Below are 23,468 nucleotides of genomic sequence, written 5' to 3'. Positions count from 1 at the left end.
CGTGCGCGCGCTCTCCCGCCTGTCGCTTAGCAACCTGCGAAGCCTTCCAGTCTTCGCGACACGTCAATTCCGCCCGCCCCTCCAGGGTGCAAATAGTTTTTAAAAAGATTTTGTTTCCGGGTCAACCGATTTACGCAGCGGAAGGTCTCTTTGCTTCACACATTTACCCTTGGGAATAAGATAAGTCTCAGATGCGTACGTACGGGGGATGTAGCTAACAGATCTGTATCTCCTCCCTCAAGTTCCACATGCCTCCCCTCCCACCAATTGCTGGGCGCCATCAGGCAGGTCCTTTCCCTTAAGCACAAATCTTCTGCTCATCGCTGTCTTCCAATCACAGCTGCCGGCCCTCAGGGACTACTTTGCAATCCGCGAAGAGCGCAGGGAGAAGGGAGTGAGTGGGCCCTCTGACCTCGGGAAGTGTAGTTCAACACTTGAAGGAAATGAGTTGGAGAGTGCGCCAGAATCTGGGCAGCATAAACTACAGTTCCCAGAGGGCGCTGCGGTTGGGAGCTCTTTCTTTCTCACATCGCTCGCCCTCCGTAAGTCCGTTCTGCGGTAGAGGTGACCGGATTCGCGGAGGCTCGTTTTGCAGGTGTTGAAATTGTTCGCGCAGTTCCTAATCATGGTGAGTGTGGGCCCCTGCATCCTGCTTACCTTCGACCTTCGCGCCCTTATGTGGGGTTTCTTGCACTTGAAGGACTTGTTGGGGGAGGGAGGGAGGGGACGGCTGTGCAAAGCACTGTCCTTGGAGGGCTTTAGTAAAGCCTCGAATCCTCTTTTGGGGGCTTTCGCAGTGACCCAGTAATTGGGACGGGGTTGATTTCCACCTAGGGGCTCTTACAAGGACTCCAGAGAAGTTCATCACTGGAGAGGCCCGATCTCAGTCCTGCTGCATGGCGGGGATGCAAAATACGAAGCTGCGGGTTTTCTCCAAAGCACAATTATAGGGTTTGATAAGGATGATATGGGAGGAGGGGTGTTGGATCTTAACCTCTTTTTCTTCCTTGAGCCCACAGCGTTTTTTAAAGGCTTTTCTCACAAAGCCCTTGAAAGCAGAGAGCCCTTGGTTAAAGATAGTGCTTACCAGGTGCTCCAGATTACAATCGACGTTTTCAAGAGCTGTGTTTCCGCCATATCTAATTTCACAAAATGTTATTTAAAACCTGTTCATTGATCTTTTGTAAAACCAGGAAGTGGTGCAGTGGCGGCATCACTAGCACTGATCTGTGTGTTATGAATTCTAGAGCCACTACTTTTAATACTACACAATGTAACCATCTTGTGAAGGTCTGGGTACCTAGATCACCATATTTTGTCTCTGCTGCAAGGGGGGGAGGGGGAGGTGGGGCAACTCTGACGTAGAAATAAGCTGCATGCTGTTTGAAGGTGACATTTGACATCAGACAGAAATTTCTTCAGTACTTGTATTTATAGTTGAAGTTGTTCTTCCTCCATTATTTCCTCTGTATTTAAATGAATTGGAATTTTTCCTGAACCCGGTAAGCCATATTTTCAAGGTAAGGGGATTACTACCTCCTCTACCTTTATAAGGGGCCAGTGGTGACAGCTACTAATTCTTAGTAGCTACTAACTCTTAAATCTCGGTTTCTTACTTATAATTAGTCATTTAAACGATGGTTTGGGCTCTGACCTAATAATCTTAGCAAGAATGCAGGGTACTTAGAGAACCTGAGACTTTATAATTTTAGAACTGGATAGGACCTTTTAAAGATCATCTTGATAAATCTGCCCTACTTCAAATCTTAAAATTGTGTTAAATGAAACCCAAAGAATTATTTGCTCAAGGTCATACACCGGTTTGCTCCCAAGGGTCTCACAGCTTTTTTCACCTTACCATATTGTGCCGTACAATTACCAAGTTATTTTGAAAATTTATTTTCAGTAGCTGAGGTTCTGGAGGCAGATACAAGTTCATACTGCAGATACAAACTGAAGTATTTTATCAGCATTTACATTACCTGATAGCTTTATTCCCTGCAATTCAGAATATTGGAATTCTAAGATTGGAAGGGAATTTGGAGATTATTTAATCTAATTTTAAAAGGTAGCCTGGTGATTGCACGCTAACAGTGGCAGAGCCTATTTAGGATTCTCGCTCCACCACCACCACCACCACCAACCTCCTTATCCCGCCCCTCGCCCCGGTCTCTCTCTCAAAATAAATAAATAAAATAAAAGTAGCCTGATGAGGTTAAATGATTTTCCCAAAGTCACAGAGAGAATCCTGGGCCCCCATTCTTAGGTTGTTTTGCTACGCAGTAGATAAAACCAGGCCTCACCCCCAGAAGGTCACCCGGGCACCAGAGAACACAGAGATGTCCATAAAAAAGAATACTCCTGTCGGTTTCCTGAAACTGACAGCAGTCTCACATGACTCAGTCTTCTTTCCTCCTCAGGAGAGGATGTGAACAATCATTGAGTTTAAAAGGGGCCATCTTTTGCAAGCTGTTCAAAGCAATTTTTTTTTTAAAGCGGGAATTGGGAGTGACAGCAAGAATTAACTGTATGAAGGAATCTAAATGATAGTTTGTCTTTTATATTACAGAAATAGATGTAAATTAGAAAGAAAAAAACGAATACATGGGTTTTTCTGTAGAATAACAGAAGGAGCACTTCTATTCAAGCTTGACAACTGAGACATGCACAAGCGTCTGAATCTGCAGGAAGGTCATTAGAGCCCTGCCAAGAGCAAAGACATTCCTTCTTTGGATCTTGGCTGACTGCCCAGATGTCTAAGCAAAGAATAGTAACCTGTCTTCACACTGTAACGTTGTGGAAAGTCAGCAGGAATCTCCCACCCTCCTGCTTTTCAAATGCAGTGTTGCAAAGAGCAAAAAGAACCAAATACACACATCCTTTCCCATTTCATAATCAAACATTCAGACACTTGACTAGGCTTCCTATCCTCTTAACAAGACAGAATTACCTATCTGTGAAAATAATTTGCTCATGGACATAGAAGGAAACTGCTGAGATGGAATTAGTAGTTGTTCACTAGTTGGCCACAACCCCTTCCCTAAGGACTGTGGTCCTGGGAACGCTTTTTTAGCAGCTAAAATTAATGCCTAAGATTGACTACATTACTGTGTTCTAACCATCTACCTGTGAGCTTTACAGATAGTGATACTCACTTTCCCCTTCGTTTCTTATCCTGGCTTGCGTTACACTGAAGTAGCATGTGTTTATATGTTTCTTAACCCTGCACTTTCATTCATTCAACAAATATTTGTTGGACACTATCTGGGCGTGCAAATTTGAGTCAAAGGTGGACCTCTCTCACTGCAAGGGGGTGGTGGTTCACAGTCCAGTAGAGAGTAACAGACATGTAAGTAGAAAACCACAGGGTATAATAGTCCTTAGAGGAAAATTTTATGGTGACAGAGACCTATAATTACAGTATTTGCTACATACTGTTCTTAATGCTTTTCTGTTAATTCCCTCAATCCTTTATAACCACCTTATTTATTAGGTAGTGCTGTCATTATCTACATTTTACTGTGCGGAAACTGAATACGGAGAGGTTAAGTAACTTGCCGAAAACATAGAGCGAATGAGTAGTAAAGTCAGGATTTAAAACCAGAACCTCTGGGTCTAGAGGCTATCTCTGTATTACACGCTGCCACCTTTCTAGCCCTTGTTTTAGAAAACTGGGTTATCCTCTTGTTTCCTGCACAAGGTTCAATAATGAATTCTCTGGCCTAAAGTAGTACCAAGTACATAATAAAGATTCATTAGTGTATTGTTTAATGAATGAAGTGAGATAACAGTTTATCAGTTGATTTATAAGACCCTGTCATTAGAACTAGTGACATAATTTTGCCAACTATAGCTGGCTTTATTGTGGTCAGTAAGTTTCCAACCTTCTCAATGCGAGTATATACGAATAAAATATCTTAAACAAATTTTTAAAGCATGTTAGGTTTGCTTCCAAACAATTCTTTTACATTTCCAGGTTTTCAGTAGTCATTTTACAAGACCCAGCTATTCCTTCAGCAAGTATTTGAGCTCCAGCTACATGCCAGGCATTGTTTTAGGCAGTTGGAATATAAAGTATATAAAATAGAATAAAATAAAATAAAAACAAAGCCCCTGGCCTTAAGTAGATTGCACACCTGGGTGCCTTCTGACTTCCACTCAGGTCATGATCTCAGTTTGTGAGTTCAAGCCCCATGTCAGGCTCTTATGCTGACAGCTTGGAGCCTGCTTCAGATTCTGTGTCTCCCTCTCTGCCCCTCCCCCACTCTCTCTCTCTCTCTTTCTCTCTCGAAAATAATAAACATTTAAAAAAAAAAAAAAGAAGAGGGGAGTCTGGGTGGCTCAGTCAGTTGACCTTCGACTTCAGCTTAGGTCATGGTCTCGCAGGTCATGATGAGTTCAAGCCCCATGTCAGGCTCTGTGCTGACAAACAGCTCAGAGCCTGGAGCCTGCTTCGGATTCTGAATCTCCCTCTCCCTCCCCCTCCGCTGCTCATGCTCTGGCTCTCTCTGTCTCTCAAAAATAAATAAATGTTAAAAAATTAAAAAAAAAAAAAAAAAAAAGAAGAAGATTGCATTCTAAAGAGAAAGGGGGAATAATTTCTTCCTCTATTCCCCTTTCCTCACCCACTCTACTTCAAGGGAAGAGGAGAAAATGACAATTAACATGTAAAGGCCATATGATAAAAAATAACCATATACAATTAGTTTTAGTATTCTTTATAAACCTAAAGTCTCTTTGGAAACAGAAGTATGTATTGTAATAAAATTGGTTTATTTGGGGAATTACCGTATTTTGTCTTTTTAGGCGTAGGGAAGGCCTAGGGGAAAAGTTGGTGAAGAGGATGGGGAAGAGACCTAGAAGGTCAAGGAATAACCTTCATAGTTACTCTCCATAGTTTTCTCCTTTTTTCCACTCATACTCTGGTCACATCTTTGGGAAGAAAGCATACATTGTCTGCTATGTACAGACTTGTTTCTCTACAACAGTTGATACTACTTTGAGAATTTTTTCCTTTGATTTCTATGGGTACCAAATTGTTAAGTGCTGCTGACCTTCAGAGGTTAGGGCTGGAAGGTCATCGGACATAGTCTCCTTCTATTCCAAAGACATGACTCACCCTGGAAGAGAGAATTCTAAATATAAAGAAATCACAGGCTTCTTTCACCATTCGTTTCAGTGGGCCACTTCTCTCCTGCCGGTAACAATATAGGTGACACAGCGTAAGTCCATTTACCCAGCATTGTCAAGGAAAGGAACAGTTCACCTTGATTAAATGTTTCCATCTAAGTAAATGTATCCACTAAGTTCCAAACATTTTTGTTTAACTCTTTTTAAAAGAAATATTTCTATCTTTTAATTCTCTGAGCTTCCTTTTTTTTGTGTGTGTGTGTGACTCTGGATCATCATTTTGAATATTAGTTATTTTTGTCCATATGTCTGTGTTTTGTTCAGGATCTGTTAAGGTCTATAAGGCAACTTCTGTTATAACTATTATGCTCTCTGTACTTCTCTTTTAAAATTAATTTTCCCTTGGAATCGGGTTGTCAACTGTCACTGTATTATTTTGTTGTTATTTAATACTAAAATGTATTATAATCAAGATATCATTTTCTTGTTTTTCTTTCTCCTTACATAAAAAATAAAGGCTTAATTTTCCTCCTTCAAGTAGTTAAGTTGAATCATGATTAATAGTTTCATTAAAATTTTCTGATTCATTGTAAATAGAAAACTTTAGCCACTATTACTCCTCTTCCTGGTGTGAGGGTTCTATTGAGCAGGTGGGAGTGGGGAGATCTGCATAAGGCTCTAGTGACTACGAGAGTTTATATCACCATATAAGGCACCTCAACATCCTTAGGCCTATATCAGTGGCAAAATAGCCTTAAAAAGATAGGTACGATTATGTAAGTAAATCCAGGTTTACAGAGGTAAATAACACCACAGAAATAATGCAGCCAAAGGACGGACACATGTTCCAGATTTGGGCATGCTATATTTACTGGACAAGTCTGAAATAAGTTAGTCCTCTACTAAGCCAAATGGTAAGAAACTTTAAAATTTCACAGTAACTTTTGGGGCGCCTGGGAGGCTCAGTCGGTTGGGCGGCCGACTTCGGCTCAGGTCTTGCGGTCATGAATTCCAGCCCCGCGTCAGGCTCTGTGCTGACAGCTTGGAGCCTGGAGCCTGCTTCAGATTCTGTGTCTCCCTCTCTCTCTGCCCCTCCCCCATTCGCACTCTGTCTCTCTGTGCATTTCAAAAATGAGTAAATGTTAAAAAAATTTTTTAATTTTACAGTATTTTAAAGTATGTGGTTGTCTTGTTACAGAGAACATCCTGAACATCTTTAGGATACAACAGCGTTTGAAAATAAGATGTTAATTAATGAGTCTCTTTTATTACAGTCTGAACCAATCAGAGTTCTTGTGACTGGAGCAGCTGGTCAAATTGCATATTCACTGCTGTACAGTATTGGAAATGGATCTGTCTTTGGTAAAGACCAGGTAGGTCTTCTATATACCTCAAATCAAAATTAGAACATTGTCAATAAACCCTGTATTTAGTTTCAAAGAAATGTTTAAATGATGAAGGAATGGGTTATCCCAATAAATGTAGTAGGCACACTGCTATAAATGTAAGTGGTATCTTATTAATATGTGCTCTTCCAGGCATTGAAAATGCTTTGTAGATCAGAACTATTCCACATACTGTATTTTGTTGACTTGGTACAGCCAGCAGGTATTAGTCAGTCAGTGGAAGCTTTTTACTAGTAACAGTAACTAGTAGAGTCATGTGGGAGAGAAAGCTACTGAATTAGGACTTCCTTGTTCGCCAGTGGTCTTTAGACACAAAATAGTTGGACAGGCAAATCTGTGTTCCAGTTTAAAGCAGGCACTCCCTATTCCAGCAGGTCTGGTTACATGAAAGTCTGTTTCTAAAGTATTCATCTATTATTTCTCTTCACCCATGGATATCAAGTTCTTCCTTCATGCCAGACACTGTACTTAGCTTTTCATGAACTAAAATCAGATATACGGCTATGAACCATACGAGTGAGCTGTGGCATGTCACTTCAATTTGGTATTTCTTCCCTGTATACTCCTTTAAAATTCAATAGTGGTGATTCCTTTTACTTTGTCTATTAGCACACTGTTGCTGGTTTTCTAGCATTCCTTTTTCTGAAAGTGGGATGATAACCTGACCTCCTAAAATAATTATAACTAATAATGGGAATTATACACATACATACACCAAATAAGCAAAAACTCTGCAGGAGGACTTTTTTGTGACTGAGTGACATAAGCTACACTGACAGATGCTGTTGTTGGCTATTTATTTGGCAGCCTATAATTCTTGTGCTGTTGGATATCACTCCCATGATGGGTGTCCTAGATGGTGTTCTAATGGAACTGCAAGACTGTGCCCTTCCCCTCCTGAAAGGTGAGTTGGGGTGGAGGAGAAAAGGATATTATAGTATTCTATGTCATTCAAAAAAGAGATTTTTTTTTTTTTCAACTTTTTTTTTTTTTTTTGGGACAGAGAGAGACAGAGCTTGAACGGGGGAGGGGCAGAGAGAGAGGGAGACACAGAATCGGAAACAGGCTCCAGGCTCCGAGCCATCAGCCCAGAGCCTGACGCGGGGCTCGAACTCACGGACCGCGAGATCGTGACCTGGCTGAAGTCGGACGCTTAACCGACTGCGCCATCCAGGCGCCCCCAAAAAAGAGATTTTTAACCAGCCTCTCAATTAGAAACTATTTCACAAAAGTGTTTTTGGGGGCGCCTGGGTGGCTCAGTCAGTTGAGCGTCCGACTTCGGCTCAGGTCATGATCTCGCGGCTTGTGAGTTTGAGCCCCGCGTCGGGCTCTGTACTGACAGCTCAGAGTCTGGAGCCTACTTCAGATTCTGTGTTTCCCTCTCATTCTGCCCCTCCCCTGTTCACGCCCTGTCTATCTGTCTCTCTCTCTCTCTCTCTCTCTCTCTCAAAAATAAATAAAGATTAAAAAAAATTTTTTTATATAAAAGTGTTTTTGTATTTTGAGCTACAACTACTTGGTAAGATGTATATCAAGAATAAATAAGGGTAAAAGCAAGAAGTAACCCGGGGCGGTTAAAAACTATGCCTTTTTTCCAAGGTGCTTATATATGATTTATCTAACTAAGCATAGTATCACACAAGAGTTATACACCTGAGATTGTCTACATTATGTTGTTATTTAAAATCTATTTAACAAGTAATAGCGCCTTTAATGGAGAACTTTTGAACTCTAAGTGATGTCCTCCAAAGCCATATTGCCATGAGGCTGGAAATTGGTTAGTCCCTCACGTAGAGTCTCAACCCACAGCCGTTATCAGATTGAGATATAGCATAAATTGTCCTAATCGTATGCTGCATAGTTTGAAAGCCCACGAGAGTTCTGCTAAGAGCCTTTGAGAATCATTGAACTATTGCACAAATGTAAGACAGAAGTCTTTTCATCAAATTTCATGAACGTTTCATTAAAATGTTAGATCAAGTTGTAAACTAATTTGAATATTTTTCTTTACATATACTTTCTTTATGATCTTTTTCTTTTAGTAAGGATTAATTAATATTCTCCTATAAGTTCACACAGAACAAAATATATGCACACTCAAGAGAAACCATGCTCAGAATTCATATGTCTGTTCAATAGACATTTACTAGAAGGAGTACTCTGCTGCCTAAATCATGTGGGTGCAAATTGTATAAGAGAGTGCAAGCTATTCTTCTGGCTCCCTTTCTTCACCCTCTTTTCTTTTCTTTTCTTTTCTTTTCTTTTCTTTTCTTTTCTTTTCCTTTTCTTTTTTTAAATTGAAGTATAGTTGACACACAACTCACCCTCTTTTTCCAAATCAACTTTATTGCATTGTTGCATTTTTAGTCCTTTCTCTGCTGAGTTCCTCTGCTCTAATGGGTCTAGTTAATAGCTTGTCCCCGATCAGCTGTGAACACAGAGGGAAAGTTCTGCAAATAAGGATACATGTCACGGAAGAAGATTCCCCCTGACTAAGTAATGTTTCTTTGTATACCTGTTGGGGGCTTTACAGCACCCTTACTGTGACACAAGTTGACCACCGTAAAAATTTACCAGTGACAATGCTGAATCCTGGTTGTCTTAGTCCATCTGGGCTACTATAACAAAAATACCATAGACTGAGTGGCTGACAAACAAAAATAATTCTCAGAGTTCTGGAGGTTAGGAGATCCAAGATTAAGGTACCAGCATGGTCACATTCTGGTGAGAAGCCAATTCCTGGTTCATAGACCACTGTCTTCCTGTGTCCTCGCAAAATGGAAGGGGTGAAGGAGCTCTCTGAGGCTTCTTTTATAAGGACACTAATCTCATTCATAACAGCTGTACCCTTCTAACCTAATCATCTCCCACAAGACCCCCACCTTTTAATACCATCACATTGGGGATTAGGTCTCAACATATGAATTTTGTGGGGGACAAAAACATTTAGTCCGTAGCACTAGTCGTGGCCTTTTTAATACTGTCAACAAAGGAGAGTGATGATATATGTTCTTTAATCAAAAAACAAGTGGTGGATGTTTATTGGACTAACATAGTAGAATAGTGGTTGACCTCTGGACCAATAGCTTCACTGCTTTTTGATGGCAGCTGATTAATCTCTTTAAATCTCTTTGTCTTCACGTATCAAATATTAAAGTTAAATTCAATAAAATAAAATTCATAGTGTTATTCCTGGCACAAAACTCCTCAATAAACATTATTTTGAATGTGTGATTCAGATCTTAGACCTTAAAGTAATTACAACGTAAAAATAGATAAATTAGTTTCTCTTTCATGCTGTGGTAGTGTGAATAACAAATGTTGCTTTGAAAGTTATATATTATACCTTGTACAATCTTTGATTATAGAACAAACAGCTATAGAGTTTTTGGATTTGAAACAATTACTGAAATAGGAAAAGCAAAATAAATGTAATTTACATTTCTGCTGATGTTCTGTTTGTTGACTATATTGTCTTTCCCTTCTTAGGCCCATAAAACTTTAAACATTATGATATATAAATGTTAACATTTGCTACAAAGGGAAAGAAGTACTGGGTAGATGCAGTGTGAAAAAGAAGACCTCAGACTTTGGTGTTTCAGTAGCTCTCCATATTTATTGCCATGTTCACAGATGTCATCGCAACAGATAAAGAAGATGTTGCCTTCAAAGACCTGGATGTGGCCATTCTTGTGGGCTCCATGCCAAGAAGGGATGGCATGGAGAGGAAAGATTTACTGAAAGCAAATGTGAAAATCTTCAAATGCCAGGGTGCAGCCTTGGAGAAATATGCCAAGAAGACAGTTAAGGTGACCATATAGTATTTTATGGGGGTTTTCATTATCAGCATTTAAAATTTGTTTCAGCATTTAAGTGGAGGCAAAATTATTTGCCTCCCCCCCCCACCCCAGTTCTGTGCTGTGGTCAGTAAATAGAGAATTTTGCTTGATAAAACTTTTTTTCCCTATAATGTAGAAATTTTTATTTAGAGGTTTTCAAAAATAGTTTGCTCATTACTGTGATATGGAAATTCAGTATTAATTTAGAGACTTCTAGAGAAGGCACAGAACTTTCTGGTGCCTTTTAGCTGTGTGGAAATATTTGTTCAGAATTTGGATTTGTGATTGTAGAGAGAGATGGCTGTAAGTTGCATTCTCAGCAATGAGAGGTTGTGTCTTCTAAAATGCTCAGATTTTCTCAATTCAGAGGAATTTTGATATGCTTGTCTCTTGAGGAGTGGAATTGGTGTAACTTCCTTTTCTCTTTGTGTTCAAGGTACTTTATTTCTAAATTTGCCTTATTATTATAATAAGACCTCTTTTACCAATTAAATATCAGTTAACTAGAACTTAGTTGTCATAGCTAAAAAGGCTTACTGATGAAAGGTTTTATTGATTTTGATAGTTATTCTTCCCTGTCTTGACTTTTTTTTCCCCCTATCCTGACTTTAAACAAAGGTAAGAGAAAATGTTTAAGATTTTTGAAGTTGCCAATTACAATGTTCTATTATAATAATATACATATATCTGAATTTTTGCTTTCTGTAGAATTCATTTCAAATAGCTTACTTTTATCTTCTATAGTCATTAATAGAAAACAGTAGAAATAAGTTGAGGAGAAATCCATAGGTCTCAAAAAAATTACAACGTTGTTTGGACTGCTCCAGGCTGCTTGGAGTTGTGGTACTGCTTCCACAGTAATTAACTCCTCAGCCAAAAGTGTCCTTTTTAGGGAAATACACAGTGACACTGGGGTACTTAGGGGCATTGGGGTATCATGTCTTCAGCTTGCTCTCAAATGGGCCAAAAAAAAAAAAAAAAAGGCTAAGGATATAGTGTGTGTGTGTGTGTGAGTGTGTGAGTGTGTGTGTGTGTGTGTGTGTGTGTGTGTGTGTGTGTGTGTAGAGAGAGAGAGAGGAGAGAGATGGAGCAAGTTGGGGAATCTGGGTAAAAAGGATGTGGGAGGTAGTCTCTGTACTATTCTTACAGCTTTTCGGTAAGTTTGCATTATTTCCTGGTAAGTATATAATTTTATTAAAGATTTTAATTTTTTTTTTTAACGTTTATGTATTTTTGAGACAGAGAGAGACAGAGTATGAACAGGGGAGGAGCAGAGTGAGAGGGAGACACAGAATCCGAAACAGGCTCCAGGCTCCGAGCTGTCAGCACAGAGCCCGACGCGGGGCTCGAACTCACGGACCGTGAGATCATGACCCGAGCCGAAGTCGGCCGCTTAACCGACTGAGCCACCCTGGCCCCCCAAGATTTTAAAAACTTGAATGAAAAAGCCCATGGTGGATTTTTCTGTATATTTTCCTATACTGTATTATAATGCAGTGTATCCTGTACCTCCCCAAATTAAAAAAAAAAAAAAAAAAAGTAGCCTAAAGTGCTTTCTTCTAAGGATTCTTCTCCCTTCTCAGTAGGTATGGATGGGTAGGATTTGGTAATCTGTAATTTAGCAAATCCCAGTTAATTCTTAAGATTAGGCAAGATTGAAAATACTCTCAATTAATAAAGACAAATCATTGTCCTAAAGTGAACTGCTCAAGTAGAATTTCTTTCTTGGATTACTTTTATGGAAGGAAATTTTATGGAAGGAAGGAAAAAAAAAAAAAAAGGAAAATTTTATGAATGAATTGATGTCTTAGAGCCTTGGATTACTTAGGGTTTTGTGTGTGTGTGTGGCAATTAGATAAATGATTTGTCTCTGTTTTGGCACAAAACAAAATAGAAAGACATGGACCTCAGGTCTTGGACACTGCCACCTGGAAAGCAACTTGTGTACATACTGGTAGCTTTCTTAAAGACACATTTTGAGTACGAAACACATTGTACCAAACACTAACAATGGGGTGGAAATACAGTAGAAACTGCAGTGGTAACTTTGCCTATTTTGTTCACACAAACTTGACACAAAGACTACATGTTACACATTCGTCAGTCCTATTCTAAGATAGTTTAGTTAATCAGTATGTGGTCTATAACGGTGCTATGCCTCCTAGGTTATTGTGGTGGGAAACCCAGCCAATACCAACTGCCTGACTGCCTGCAAGTCGGCACCTTCCATCCCCAAGGAGAACTTCAGTTGCTTGACTCGTTTGGATCACAACCGAGCTAAAGCTCAGGTAGGAAAACACCTTTTAAAATCTTATGAATGTTCAACTTTAAAGCCTTTTTCTCTCACTTTTAAAGTAGCTGAAATTTACTTTTTTATTTTATTGTTTTTGTTTAGTAGGAAGCTTTTCTCATTTATTAGGGAGTCTTTAAATCTAGTCTCTTAAGGAGGCTGAGCTTCATACTTAATTTTCTCAACTATAGGGGTGCCTGGGTGGCTCAGTCGGCTAAGTGTCTGACTCTTGGTTTCAGCTTAGGTCATGATCTCACGGTTTGTGAGCTCGAGCCCCGCATCAAGCTCTGCGCTAAGAGCACAGAGCCTGCTTGTGATCTCTCACTCTCCCTTTCTCTCTGCCCTTCCAATGCTCTCTTGTTCTCTCTTTCAGAATAAATAAACTTAAAAAATTTTTTTGAAAAAAAATTTTCTTGACTATATTTAATTTGCTAACTATATTTAAAATGCTGTTCCTAATGTTCTCTTACTGTAGTAGTTAAAAAATCAGTCATTAGTATAGATAATTAACATGACAATGCATAGTTGATTTTTGTGAGATATATAGAACATTATAGAAAGAAGGATTTCAGTTTTTTGTGTTTTATGTGATTGTTTCCTTTTTCCCTATAGCTAAGCAATCAGATTCAGATTTTTTAATTTTATATCTAATTTTATTTTTATGTCTTCTTAATATTCTACATTGTTTCCATAAAACTTCTTAATTACCACTTCTTAGCAACTAAATTTTAATTGTTCTCAAGTGCCCTTACCCCTTGGAGTCTTAGATAAATGTGCCAAGGAGTCAGTGACCAGGGTAATAACAGTAACCTTTTAAAAAAATGAGAAGCCACGGCCAATTATCTGTACTGGTCTCCTAGGTTTTATTGGGTCTAGACAATCCTGGTGCCCTTCAAACGCCATGACAAAGTTCAGGGTTCTTGGACATAACCTCTTTCCTTTTCCTTAACACTTTTCTGACCATGCCTCCTCATAAACAGGTCATCACTGTTAAGTAGTGTATGAATTTAGTCCTTTTTCTTCATTTTTAGAAATTATTTTATGTTAGAGAGCATGAGTGGGGGAGAGGGGCAAAGGGAGAGGGAGGGAGAAATCTTGAGCAGGCTCCACACTCAGCACAGAGCTCAATACAAGGCTCATTCTCATGACCCTGGGATCATGATGACCTTAGCCAAAATCAAGAGTTGGACACTCAACTGACTGAGCCACATAGGCTCCCCGCTGTTTCTTCTAAAGAACGCAACTTTGTTGGGGCATCTGAGTGGCTCATTCAGTTAAGCGTCCAGCTCTTGATTTCAGTTCAAGTCATGATCTCATGGTTCATGAGATCAAGTCCCATGTCAGGTCTGTGCTGACAGCACAGAACCTGCTAGGGATTCACTCTCTCTCTCTCTCTCTCTCTCTCTCTCTCTCTCTCTCTCTCTCTCTCTCTGCCCCACCCTCGTTCATTCTCTCTCTGTCTCTCTCAAAATGAATAAACATTTTTTTAAAAACAATTTTAGTTTCAAGAAAAGTTTTCGTCAAAAGATGGTGTGAGGTCTAAGTTGAAAAACCATTGCTTTAAACTGAGAATTGATCAACTTTCAGCTTTGGAGTACCTAGTAAAGAAGAAAAGAATTGATACTTGTTAAGCTTCTACCCTAAACGGAATGGTCTACATGTAATTTATCATTTAATTCTTCTAATAACCATATGAGGTATGTTATTATCTGTATTTTACAGATAAGAAACCTGAAGCCCAGAGAGGTCAGGGATCCTGCCACCTAGATTCATCTGAGTCCAAACCCCTAGGTGTGTTCTTACGTAGCAGGGTCAGTACTAGTTCTGTGACCTTGAGAAAGTATATTTACTTTCTTACTAGTTCTTACTAGTTCTGTGACCTTGAGAAAGTATATTTAAGGTATGAAATGGGATAATAATTCTGTCTATCTCAAAGGGAAGCTATGTGGATTAAATAAGATCTACATTAAGCCCTTATCATGGTACCTGTCACATAGTAAAACTAAATAAAAGTGGGTTGCTCTTACTATTAATGATTTGTAGTGGTAGTAGTAAGAAGGATATAACCAAGTTGAGAAGAGCCATACCTCAGATACATCTTGAATATTCAATTAATTTAGAAGGCCATCCGATAACAAGCTTAAATTGCAAATATTTCCTGTGAGGCTTTAGGCTGTGAGCTGTCTTTTTCCTTACTTTTTAGCTAGAATCTGGTGGGTGGAAGGAACGGGAGTTAGTTTGAATGAGTGGAGACATTTGGGTACTACGAAACATTGTTGAATTTCTTGGCTCTGGATTGCAAGATGGTTACCTACATGCAACAGGGAAAAAGGTAAGGACCCTGACAAACTTGGTTTTCTGCTGTTTGAACTGAGGCCTTGGTGGAGGCAGGCACTGGAAAATTCTGCTTACAGAGGTACTATTAAGTGACACTTTGTCCCAGTGCCTGAAGCCCTTTTCCCTGTAGGGGCAAAAGTCTAATTGAGGAAAGAGACAAAAAGCAGTCTTTTTAAAGCAGACTTTTTAAAGCAGACTTTAACTTTTGGCACATGTTCCAGCATGTCAGTCTGGCACAGGGAGAGCTTGTAGGAAGTTTTTGAAAAAGCAGTTTCTTCCTCCCATAGAAGTTGTTAATCCAGTGAGAAAAATAACAAATGCAAAGACTATTTCATACATGAATGTTGCTAGTCTTAACGTAGTTCATTTTGGAAATCAGGGCCTAGCTACCTAGTGACTGTCTAACACCTGCAGAATTCCCCTGTGTATTTGCAAACCAGAGCTGCATATGTATGCTGACAGGGTAATTTGCCAGTACAACTAGTTAGCTGGTACCAGGGGGAAGAGATTTACTGGGGCTGGAGAATCAGTCCAAAACTGTTTAACAGGTCTACATGGCAGACATGACAGCATCTAATGGAGCAAGGAAGTGCAGTCCTGGATACACGTGAATTTAGACTCGCTCTGACACGAATGAAACTTAGAAACTACATCTGCAAGGTATTGGCCTTTGCTGTCCAGACAGAAATGGATTAACTCAGTAAATTAAAAAAAAAAAAAAAAAAAGAAGTAGGCAAAGGACAAAAGAAGGAAGGAGCTTCCTGGAGGGAGGAGAGGCCTGGAAGCAGTTTGTCTTCACCGTACCCTGGAGCAGTTAAGGCTGGCATCCAGCAAAGGTATAGGTTCTTAGTTCTTGGTAACAGACATCTTAGGTTGCTTGCCCTGGGTAAATTTTCCCTTTTCTCTGTGATAACTACTAAATACAAGTAAGAGCAATTCTTCCCAAGTCCAGGAAGGTCCTAGCACAGAAAATGGTACTCATTGTACCTCATACCACTCTACCTCGACCACTAAGCAGATCAGTAGCTGGATTCTCTAGAAACAAGCTATCCAACTACTTTGTGAAGACTGATGTGCTTTAATAGTCCTAATACTTGCAGAACTCTAGATGAAGCAGGGTTTAGATGAGAAGTGATTTAAATGTCAGAAACAAAATTTTAAGTTAATTTTTAAAAATCGTCCAATTATGGGAATGCAAACTGGTACAGCCACTCTGGAAGACAGTGTGGAAGTTCCTCAAAAAATTAAAAATAGATCTACCCTAGGACCCAGCAATAGCACTGCTAGGAATTTACCCAAGGGATACAGGAGTACTGATGCATAGGGGCGCTTGTACCCCAGTGTTTATAGCAGCACTTTCAACAATAGCCAAACTATGGAAAGAGCCTCAATGTGCATCAACTGATGAATGGATAAAGAGATTGTGGTTTATATACACAATGGAATACTACTTGGCAATGAGAAAGAATGAAACATGGCCTTTTGTAGCAACGTGGATGGAACTGGAAAGTGTTATGCTAAGTGAAGTAAGTCATACAGAGAAAGACAGATACCATATGTTTTCACTCTTATGTGGATCCTGAGGAACTTTACAGAAGACCATGGTGGGGGGAGGAGAAGGGGGAAAAAAAGTTACAGAAAGGGAGGGAGGCAAACCATAAGAGACTCTTAAAAACTGAGAATAAACTCAGGGTTGATGGGGGGTGGTAGGGAGGGGAAAGTGGGTGATGGGCATTGAGGTGAGTACCTGTTGGGATGAGCACTGGGTGTTGTATGGAAACCAATTTGACAGTAAATTTCATATTAAAAAAAAAAATCCTCCAATTACTGTAGGATTTAATTTTTTTAATGTTTATTTTTGAGACACAGAGCACTAGTGGGGGAGGGACAGGGAGGAAGGGAGACAGTCCAAAGCAGGCTCAGCACTGTCAGTGCATAGCCTGAGCCATGAGAGATCACAGCCTGAGCCAAAATCAGACACCCAACCGACTGAGCCATCCACGCGTCCCTAACTATTGTAGGATTTAAGAAACAAGTCTCAATTTTAAGGGTTATAGTGAAAGTGAACACAATTTGATTTTTATTTGCTGGAATAAATTAGGGTAAAGATGAATCAAGTCATTGCAAGCATTTTAGGTATTGGCCTTGTCCATTAGTGTCCTTTTTGGTTGGTTGGTTGGTTGGTTGGTTGGTTGGTTGGTTGGTTGGTTCTATTGCTTTTTACTCTTTATTTTGGAATATAGACTAAGAAGTGACAAAAATAGTACAGAGAATCCCTGTACTTTCTTATACTGTTTAATGCCTTTAAGACCCATCCAAGTTGTTGCCTGTATCAATAGTTTACTCCTTTTTATTATTTGTGCAGTTATTCCCATTTATTTCATTATATGGAAGGACCACCATTTCTAACCATTCTTGAAGGACTTTGGGGTTGTTTCCAATTTGGGGCTATCCTTATTGTTTTTAAATCTTCTTAAATTATCAGAGTATATATCCTTTGGATGGAGTGCTTTTATTGATGTATGCAAAAGCTGTGAACTCTGGCACAGCTATTTTTCTCTCCCATTCTACTGGTAATATGAAAGAAAGAGAAATCACCCACAGTGCTACCCTAACACATTCAGTTCTCAAAAATTTTTTCCCAAAACATTCCCTTCTGGTCCATCATAATTCTGTCTAATTAAGAACAAATTATACATGTAACTAACCATAATTTCTTTTTGCAAATTATCTTATCAGGCAATAACAAAATAAGTGAACTGATTTTGTTTATTTAAATCTTTCAAAACATAACTTTTTTTTTTTCAAGTTTATTTATTTTGAGAGAGAGAAAGTGCAAGCCAGGGAGGGGCAGAGAGAGAAGGAGAGAGAGAATCCCAAGCAGGCTCTGCACTGTCAGTGCAGAGCCCAGCGTGGGGCTTGAACCCATGAACTGTGAGATCATGATCTGAGCTGAGGTTGGATGCTTAACTGACTGAGCCACCCAGGCGCCCCAAACATAACTTTCTAACCCTTTGTGTGGCTACATAGTATAATTGATAGTCATGTGACTATAAGGCATGCAGGATCCTAGAGTACTTTTTTTTTTTTAAGTTTTTTGGTTTTTTTTAAGTAATCTCTACATTCAGCATGGACTGCCTACTCATGACCCCAAGATCAAGAGTCACGTGCTCCCCCAACCAAGCCAGCGAGATGTCCCCTAAAGTGCTTTTTGAACCTACAAGGAGAAATTGTTAGTTCTGGTATCATTTTAGAGACATTTAGAGTCTTTCCTTTGGTTCCCTGTTCTATAAACTGAGGACAGTCATACTTTTGGTAATCTGAATCCCTTCCCACTCAAAAATTTCATAGGATTATTTGAAATTTAGCTAATTCATTTTTATGATATATAATAAAAATTTCTCCTAAATGTGGAGAAAATTCCGTATTCTAACCTGATTGCTCAGAGGTGCTGAGGAGACATCTCTAAGTAAGTATTAACAACAAAGCAAAGGTCACATTTATATATTCAAACCATATTAATCTCTTGCTGGTGTTTTATATTTGATAAACCCACTATACTGATAAGTCAGGCACAAACTGAGGTGCTCTTTGCTCTCAAATAGTCTACTTTGTAATCTTTTGGGTTCACATTTTGTTTATACAGTTGAGCTTTAGGAAGTAACCAAGCAGTAAATTATTATAATAATAATTAACACTATATTATTTTACAAATCAATATAACTTGTGTGTTTTCTTGAAGTTTCAGAGGCTTTTTATTTTAAGGTTTGTCAGGCACAATTTGAAATAAAAAGCATTTGTCTAAGTAATGTGTTTGTTTTCTATTTCACTAGATTGCTCTTAAACTTGGTGTGACTTCTGATGATGTGAAGAATGTCATTATCTGGGGAAACCATTCCTCAACTCAGTATCCAGATGTCAGCCATGCCAAGGTGAAACTGCATGGAAAGGAAGTTGGTGTTTACGATGCTCTGAAAGATGACAGCTGGCTCAAAGGAGAATTCATCACAGTAAGAAAAATCTCTTAACAGCCATGCATAAAGAACTCTTGAGAAACACACCACATTGCTGACCTGAGTGTCTCTCCAAGGGATGGGGGTGGAGTGGTTCTCAAGGAGAGCAGGCCTTTCACAGTTGCTCTGGTGACTACATACTTTCTTTGCAGGTCATACACAGCCAATCTTGATCCAGTCAGATCTGATCTGTTGTGTGGCAGTCAAGATTGATTGCTAAAATGAGAAAAAACTAAAGTTCCCTCCAGTCATCCAGTTCATCTTTATAACGAGATCCATTTCTTTATATGGAATGTAGTAAACTCTGTGTGGATTTGTAGTTTTCTTTTTTCAGAAAGACTGGTGCTTATAATTCAGATAGGTTGGTAAGGCTCACACCAGGTAGTTGAATGATTTTGGAGGGGAAGACATTAAACTATGATTGCAGTCTTTCATCCCAGGATTAGCTCAGAATTGATAAAAACTCTGCTCTCATGATCAAGTAATACTGTCTCTGCCTGTCCCCAACCAGACTGTGCAGCAGCGTGGTGCTGCTGTCATCAAGGCTCGAAAGCTGTCCAGCGCAATGTCTGCTGCAAAAGCCATCTGTGACCATGTCAGAGACATCTGGTTTGGAACCCCAGAGGTGAGGACCCAGTGATCTGTACAGGCCGCTCTTTCACTTTTGGCCTCTGATGTTGTGCTATGAAACGAACGTAACCTTGCAGTCAGGAAGGTTAGGTTTATATCCCAGCTCAGCTGCCTACTGGCTGAAAAATCTTGGGAAAGTTACTTAAACTTTGTGAACCATTTGATTATCTTTTACATGGCATTTCTCACAGGGTTGTTAAGGGTTAGATGAGATGATATATGGAAAACACCTAGCACACCTGGCGACTGTGACTTTTTTCCTAAAACCTATATTAAGGCCATAGCTTCCTCATTTATAAAATGAGAATTCGGTTTCTCTGGCCTGCTTCTCACAAGGATTGGAGGAGTGGAATGAGATAATAACACATGGAAGTTAACCTGTCATGGAAGTGCCTGGTGATGCTTCCTTATACAGTATTGAAGTCAGGCACATAGTAAGAAAGCATTACCTGGTTTAGTTTTGTTAATTCATGTTCATTTGCTTGTGTGAATTAATTCCTAAGCACCATGAGAATATACAACGTTGATTATTGTTTTTAGGGAGAATTTGTGTCCATGGGCATTATCTCTGATGGCAACCCCTATGGTATTCCTGATGATCTGCTGTACTCATTCCCTGTTACAATCAAGGTATGGTATTTTAGGGTTCTTTCCCTCTGTTCCCTTCTGGGAGAGTAGTTACATATTTTTATTAATATTGGTATGTTAGTCTAGAAAGTTGTTCTTTTACTAAGTTAGACATTTTTCTCAACTTTAAAATTGTATGAAGCACAACTTCAGGGTACTAAAAGATTGAAATTAATCTGGAAAGCAAGATTCACCTCTTGTCACTAGACGTACTTTGTTATTATGCCTCTAATATTAGATACCTACCAATAGTATCTTATTTTTATTATGACCATATGAAAGTCATTAGTTTTTTTTTTTAACGTTTGCTAATTAAATCCTCATAAGATTTTTTTTCTAGATTCAATGAGTTTTAAATCCAAGTGTTGAATTTTTACCAGAATTATATGTTAGTTAAGATCTGGATTTTGATTTGCTTCTTTAGAATCAGACTTTAAAAACAGATACTCCTGTAGCGTAAAGTTCAATCTGAGTTGTTGCTTGCTGGAAGATCAGTTCTCATTTAATTGTAAATCTTTTATTTGCAATTATTTTCAAACAGAACAAGACCTGGAAGGTTGTTGAAGGTCTCACTATTAATGATTTCTCTCGTGAGAAGATGGATCTAACTGCAAAGGAACTGGCAGAAGAAAAAGAAACCGCTTTTGAATTTCTCTCTTCTGCCTGACTAGACGATCATTTTGATGTTACTAAAAGCTCCAGAGCTGAAGAATCTAAATGTCGTCTTTGACTCTCGTAACCAAATAACAATAATGCTATACTTAAATTACTTGCGAAAAAACAACACATTTGAAAGATTGTGTGCTTCTTGGTATAAATTTGTGACAGTTTATCATCATGCTGTTAGTGCTGCATTCTAAATAAAATATATATTCAAATGAAGACGACTCAGACTAATTTCCAGCTAACATTTCATTTCTGTTCAGAAAACAAACTTGCATGTGTCCCAGTTTAGTACTGTGATTTCTTTTTTAACCAGAGAAAAGCAGTAAAGATGGAAAATGTTACAAAATAAAGCATAATTCTCTTCTCATAAACAGGATAGGAAAATCCATCTTGTGATAATGAATCAGTCTACTGTAGAATATATTTTTAAACATCCCTACATTAGACTATTAAACACTTACATATTTTAAATCTTAAAGGTTAGTTCATGCACTGTAGATAATTTGATTTTAACATTATGTGTTAAATAGGTTGCAAAAATAGTGTTAACAGTTTAATGCCATTGGGTGAAATTAGAACAATCATTTTCGTGATGGAATGAAAAGGTAATAAATCTTCCCTTGATGTATTACCTTATAGCAGATAAGGAATAATTTACATTTCATAACTGCTAAATGCCACAGAAATGTATGCTAGTGGGAATGTCCTCAGTCTAAGCTTCTTACTAGAAACAAGTGCTGTTCAAAAAAATTAGTCTTTTTTTCCAAAATTCATAAGGACCAGAGACCTCACTTTCCATTCTTATACTTAATTCATTGTACATAATAGATAATATAAATCTCTCAGGGCCTAATCTAGTGTTCTTCATGGGTGCTCAAATACCTAGTTGGATCTATTAAATAAAACTTTGTCATCTTGTATTTTATATATAGAAAAGAGAAAAAAAGCAAGCAAGTGCAAAGTGCTTTTAGAACTGTTAACCAATTACGGGCTCCTGGGTGGTGGCTCAGTTGGTTAAGTGTCCAACTTTTGATTTCGGCTCAGGTCATGATCCCATGATTTGTGAGTCTGAGCCCCACATCGGGCTCTGCACTGGCAATGTGGAGCCTGCTTGGAATTCTGTCTATAAATAAATAAACATTTTTTTTAAATAATCAGATGCATAAAAATTTCATATGAATTATTTTAATTTTATATATAAGAAGTGTGAATGTATACCAGTTATTAAATTATTCTCAGTTCCAAACACACCCTTCTATACTCTGCTTATGACACTGGATCTGGAACTCTGCAAATATTTCTTTACCAGCTGCTCCTTGAGTTAAAAACTGCTGAGAAAGGGTAGTAGAGGGAGACCAGCAGGTCTCCAGGAGGAAGGAACATAATCTTGCTCCTCCCTTTTGGCTTCTTTTATCTTTACCTTCACTCCATTTGATACATAAGCCAGAAAAGAAAACAAACAAGGCACATTTGTCTTTAAAGGGGCATCTGGGTGGCTCGGTTAAGCATCCGACTCTTGATCTCAGCTCAGGCCTTGATCTCAGGCTCCTGAGTTTAAGCCCTGCGTTGGGCTCCACACTAGGCATGGAGCTTACTTCAAAGGTAAGTAAGTAAAGGGGCACCTGGGTGGCTCTGTCAGTTAAGCATCTGACTTTAGCTCAAGTCATGATCTCACGGTTTGTGAGCTCAAGCCCCATGTCCAGCTCTGCTGACAGCTCAGAGCTTGCTTTGGATTATGTGTCCCTCTCTCTTTCTCCCACTTGTGCTCTGCCTCTCAAAAATAAACATTAAAAAAAATTTTTTTTGTAATAAGTAAATTAATTGGGCATGAAGACAAAATTTAATGCATTTTTTTAAATGTCATATGAATAAAGAATGTATAAAAGTTGTAAGAGCTAGGGGCGCCTGGGTGGCTCAGTCAAGCATCCGGCTTCATCTCAGGTCACGATCTCGCGGTCCGTGAGTTGGAGCCCCGCGTCGGGCTCTGGGCTGATGGCTCAGAGCCTGGAGCCTGCTTCTGATTCTGTGTCTCCCTCTCTCTCTGCCCCTCCCCCATTCATGCTCTTTCTCTCTCTGTCTCAAAAATAAATAAGCATTAAAAAAAAAAGTTGTAACAGCTAGAACACATGATAGAACTGAAAGACCTAAAATTAAATTAATTCAATAATGTGTTCACCTCTATTTTGTCATCCATTTTGGATAAACTGGCCTATTGATTCCGTAAATTAACCTCAACAACTCCTTAAAATCAGGGGTCACGTAAACAAATGAAGTGGTCATAAGGCTTTGGAGAGATCTGGTAGATTAGTTATAGCAATAATTTCTCACCAATTTCTCACTTCTCACAAGCAAAAGTGCTTCTGTACTTTTGAAGCATGGCTTTGTGTTTGAATAGTCACAATTTGAAGCTGATCATCACCTCTGTATGCCATTTCTTTATGCTATTCACCTCTGTCACCCTAAGAGAATAAAGCACTTTTTTGTCTCCTTTTAATGAACAGTCCAGGCCCAGGAAATTGTGCCCTTAAGA

At 38.9% G+C, this 23,468-nt stretch overlaps 1 protein-coding gene across 1 annotated transcript; it reads left to right on the top strand.

The window, feature by feature from the left end:
• The first annotated feature begins 495 nt into the window (after nt 1-495).
• MDH1 (malate dehydrogenase 1) lies at nt 496-21,154 on the top strand. Its single transcript, XM_078444547.2, has 9 exons — nt 496-628; nt 6,405-6,503; nt 7,344-7,440; nt 10,170-10,345; nt 12,541-12,663; nt 18,836-19,012; nt 19,527-19,640; nt 20,186-20,275; nt 20,814-21,154. Exons 1-9 carry the CDS (start codon nt 626-628, stop codon nt 20,937-20,939), a joined length of 1,005 nt encoding a protein of 334 aa, XP_078300673.1. The 5' UTR covers nt 496-625; the 3' UTR covers nt 20,940-21,154.
• The last annotated feature ends 2,314 nt before the right edge of the window (nt 21,155-23,468 follow it).

The sequence above is a fragment of the Panthera onca genome, chromosome A3 (assembly GCF_046562875.1).
Source record: "Panthera onca isolate mPanOnc1 chromosome A3, mPanOnc1 haplotype 2, whole genome shotgun sequence".
Classification (NCBI taxonomy): domain Eukaryota; kingdom Metazoa; phylum Chordata; class Mammalia; order Carnivora; family Felidae; genus Panthera; species Panthera onca.
The sequence above is the reverse complement of the archived record's forward strand: the minus strand, read 5'-3'. Positions and strand labels throughout refer to the sequence as shown.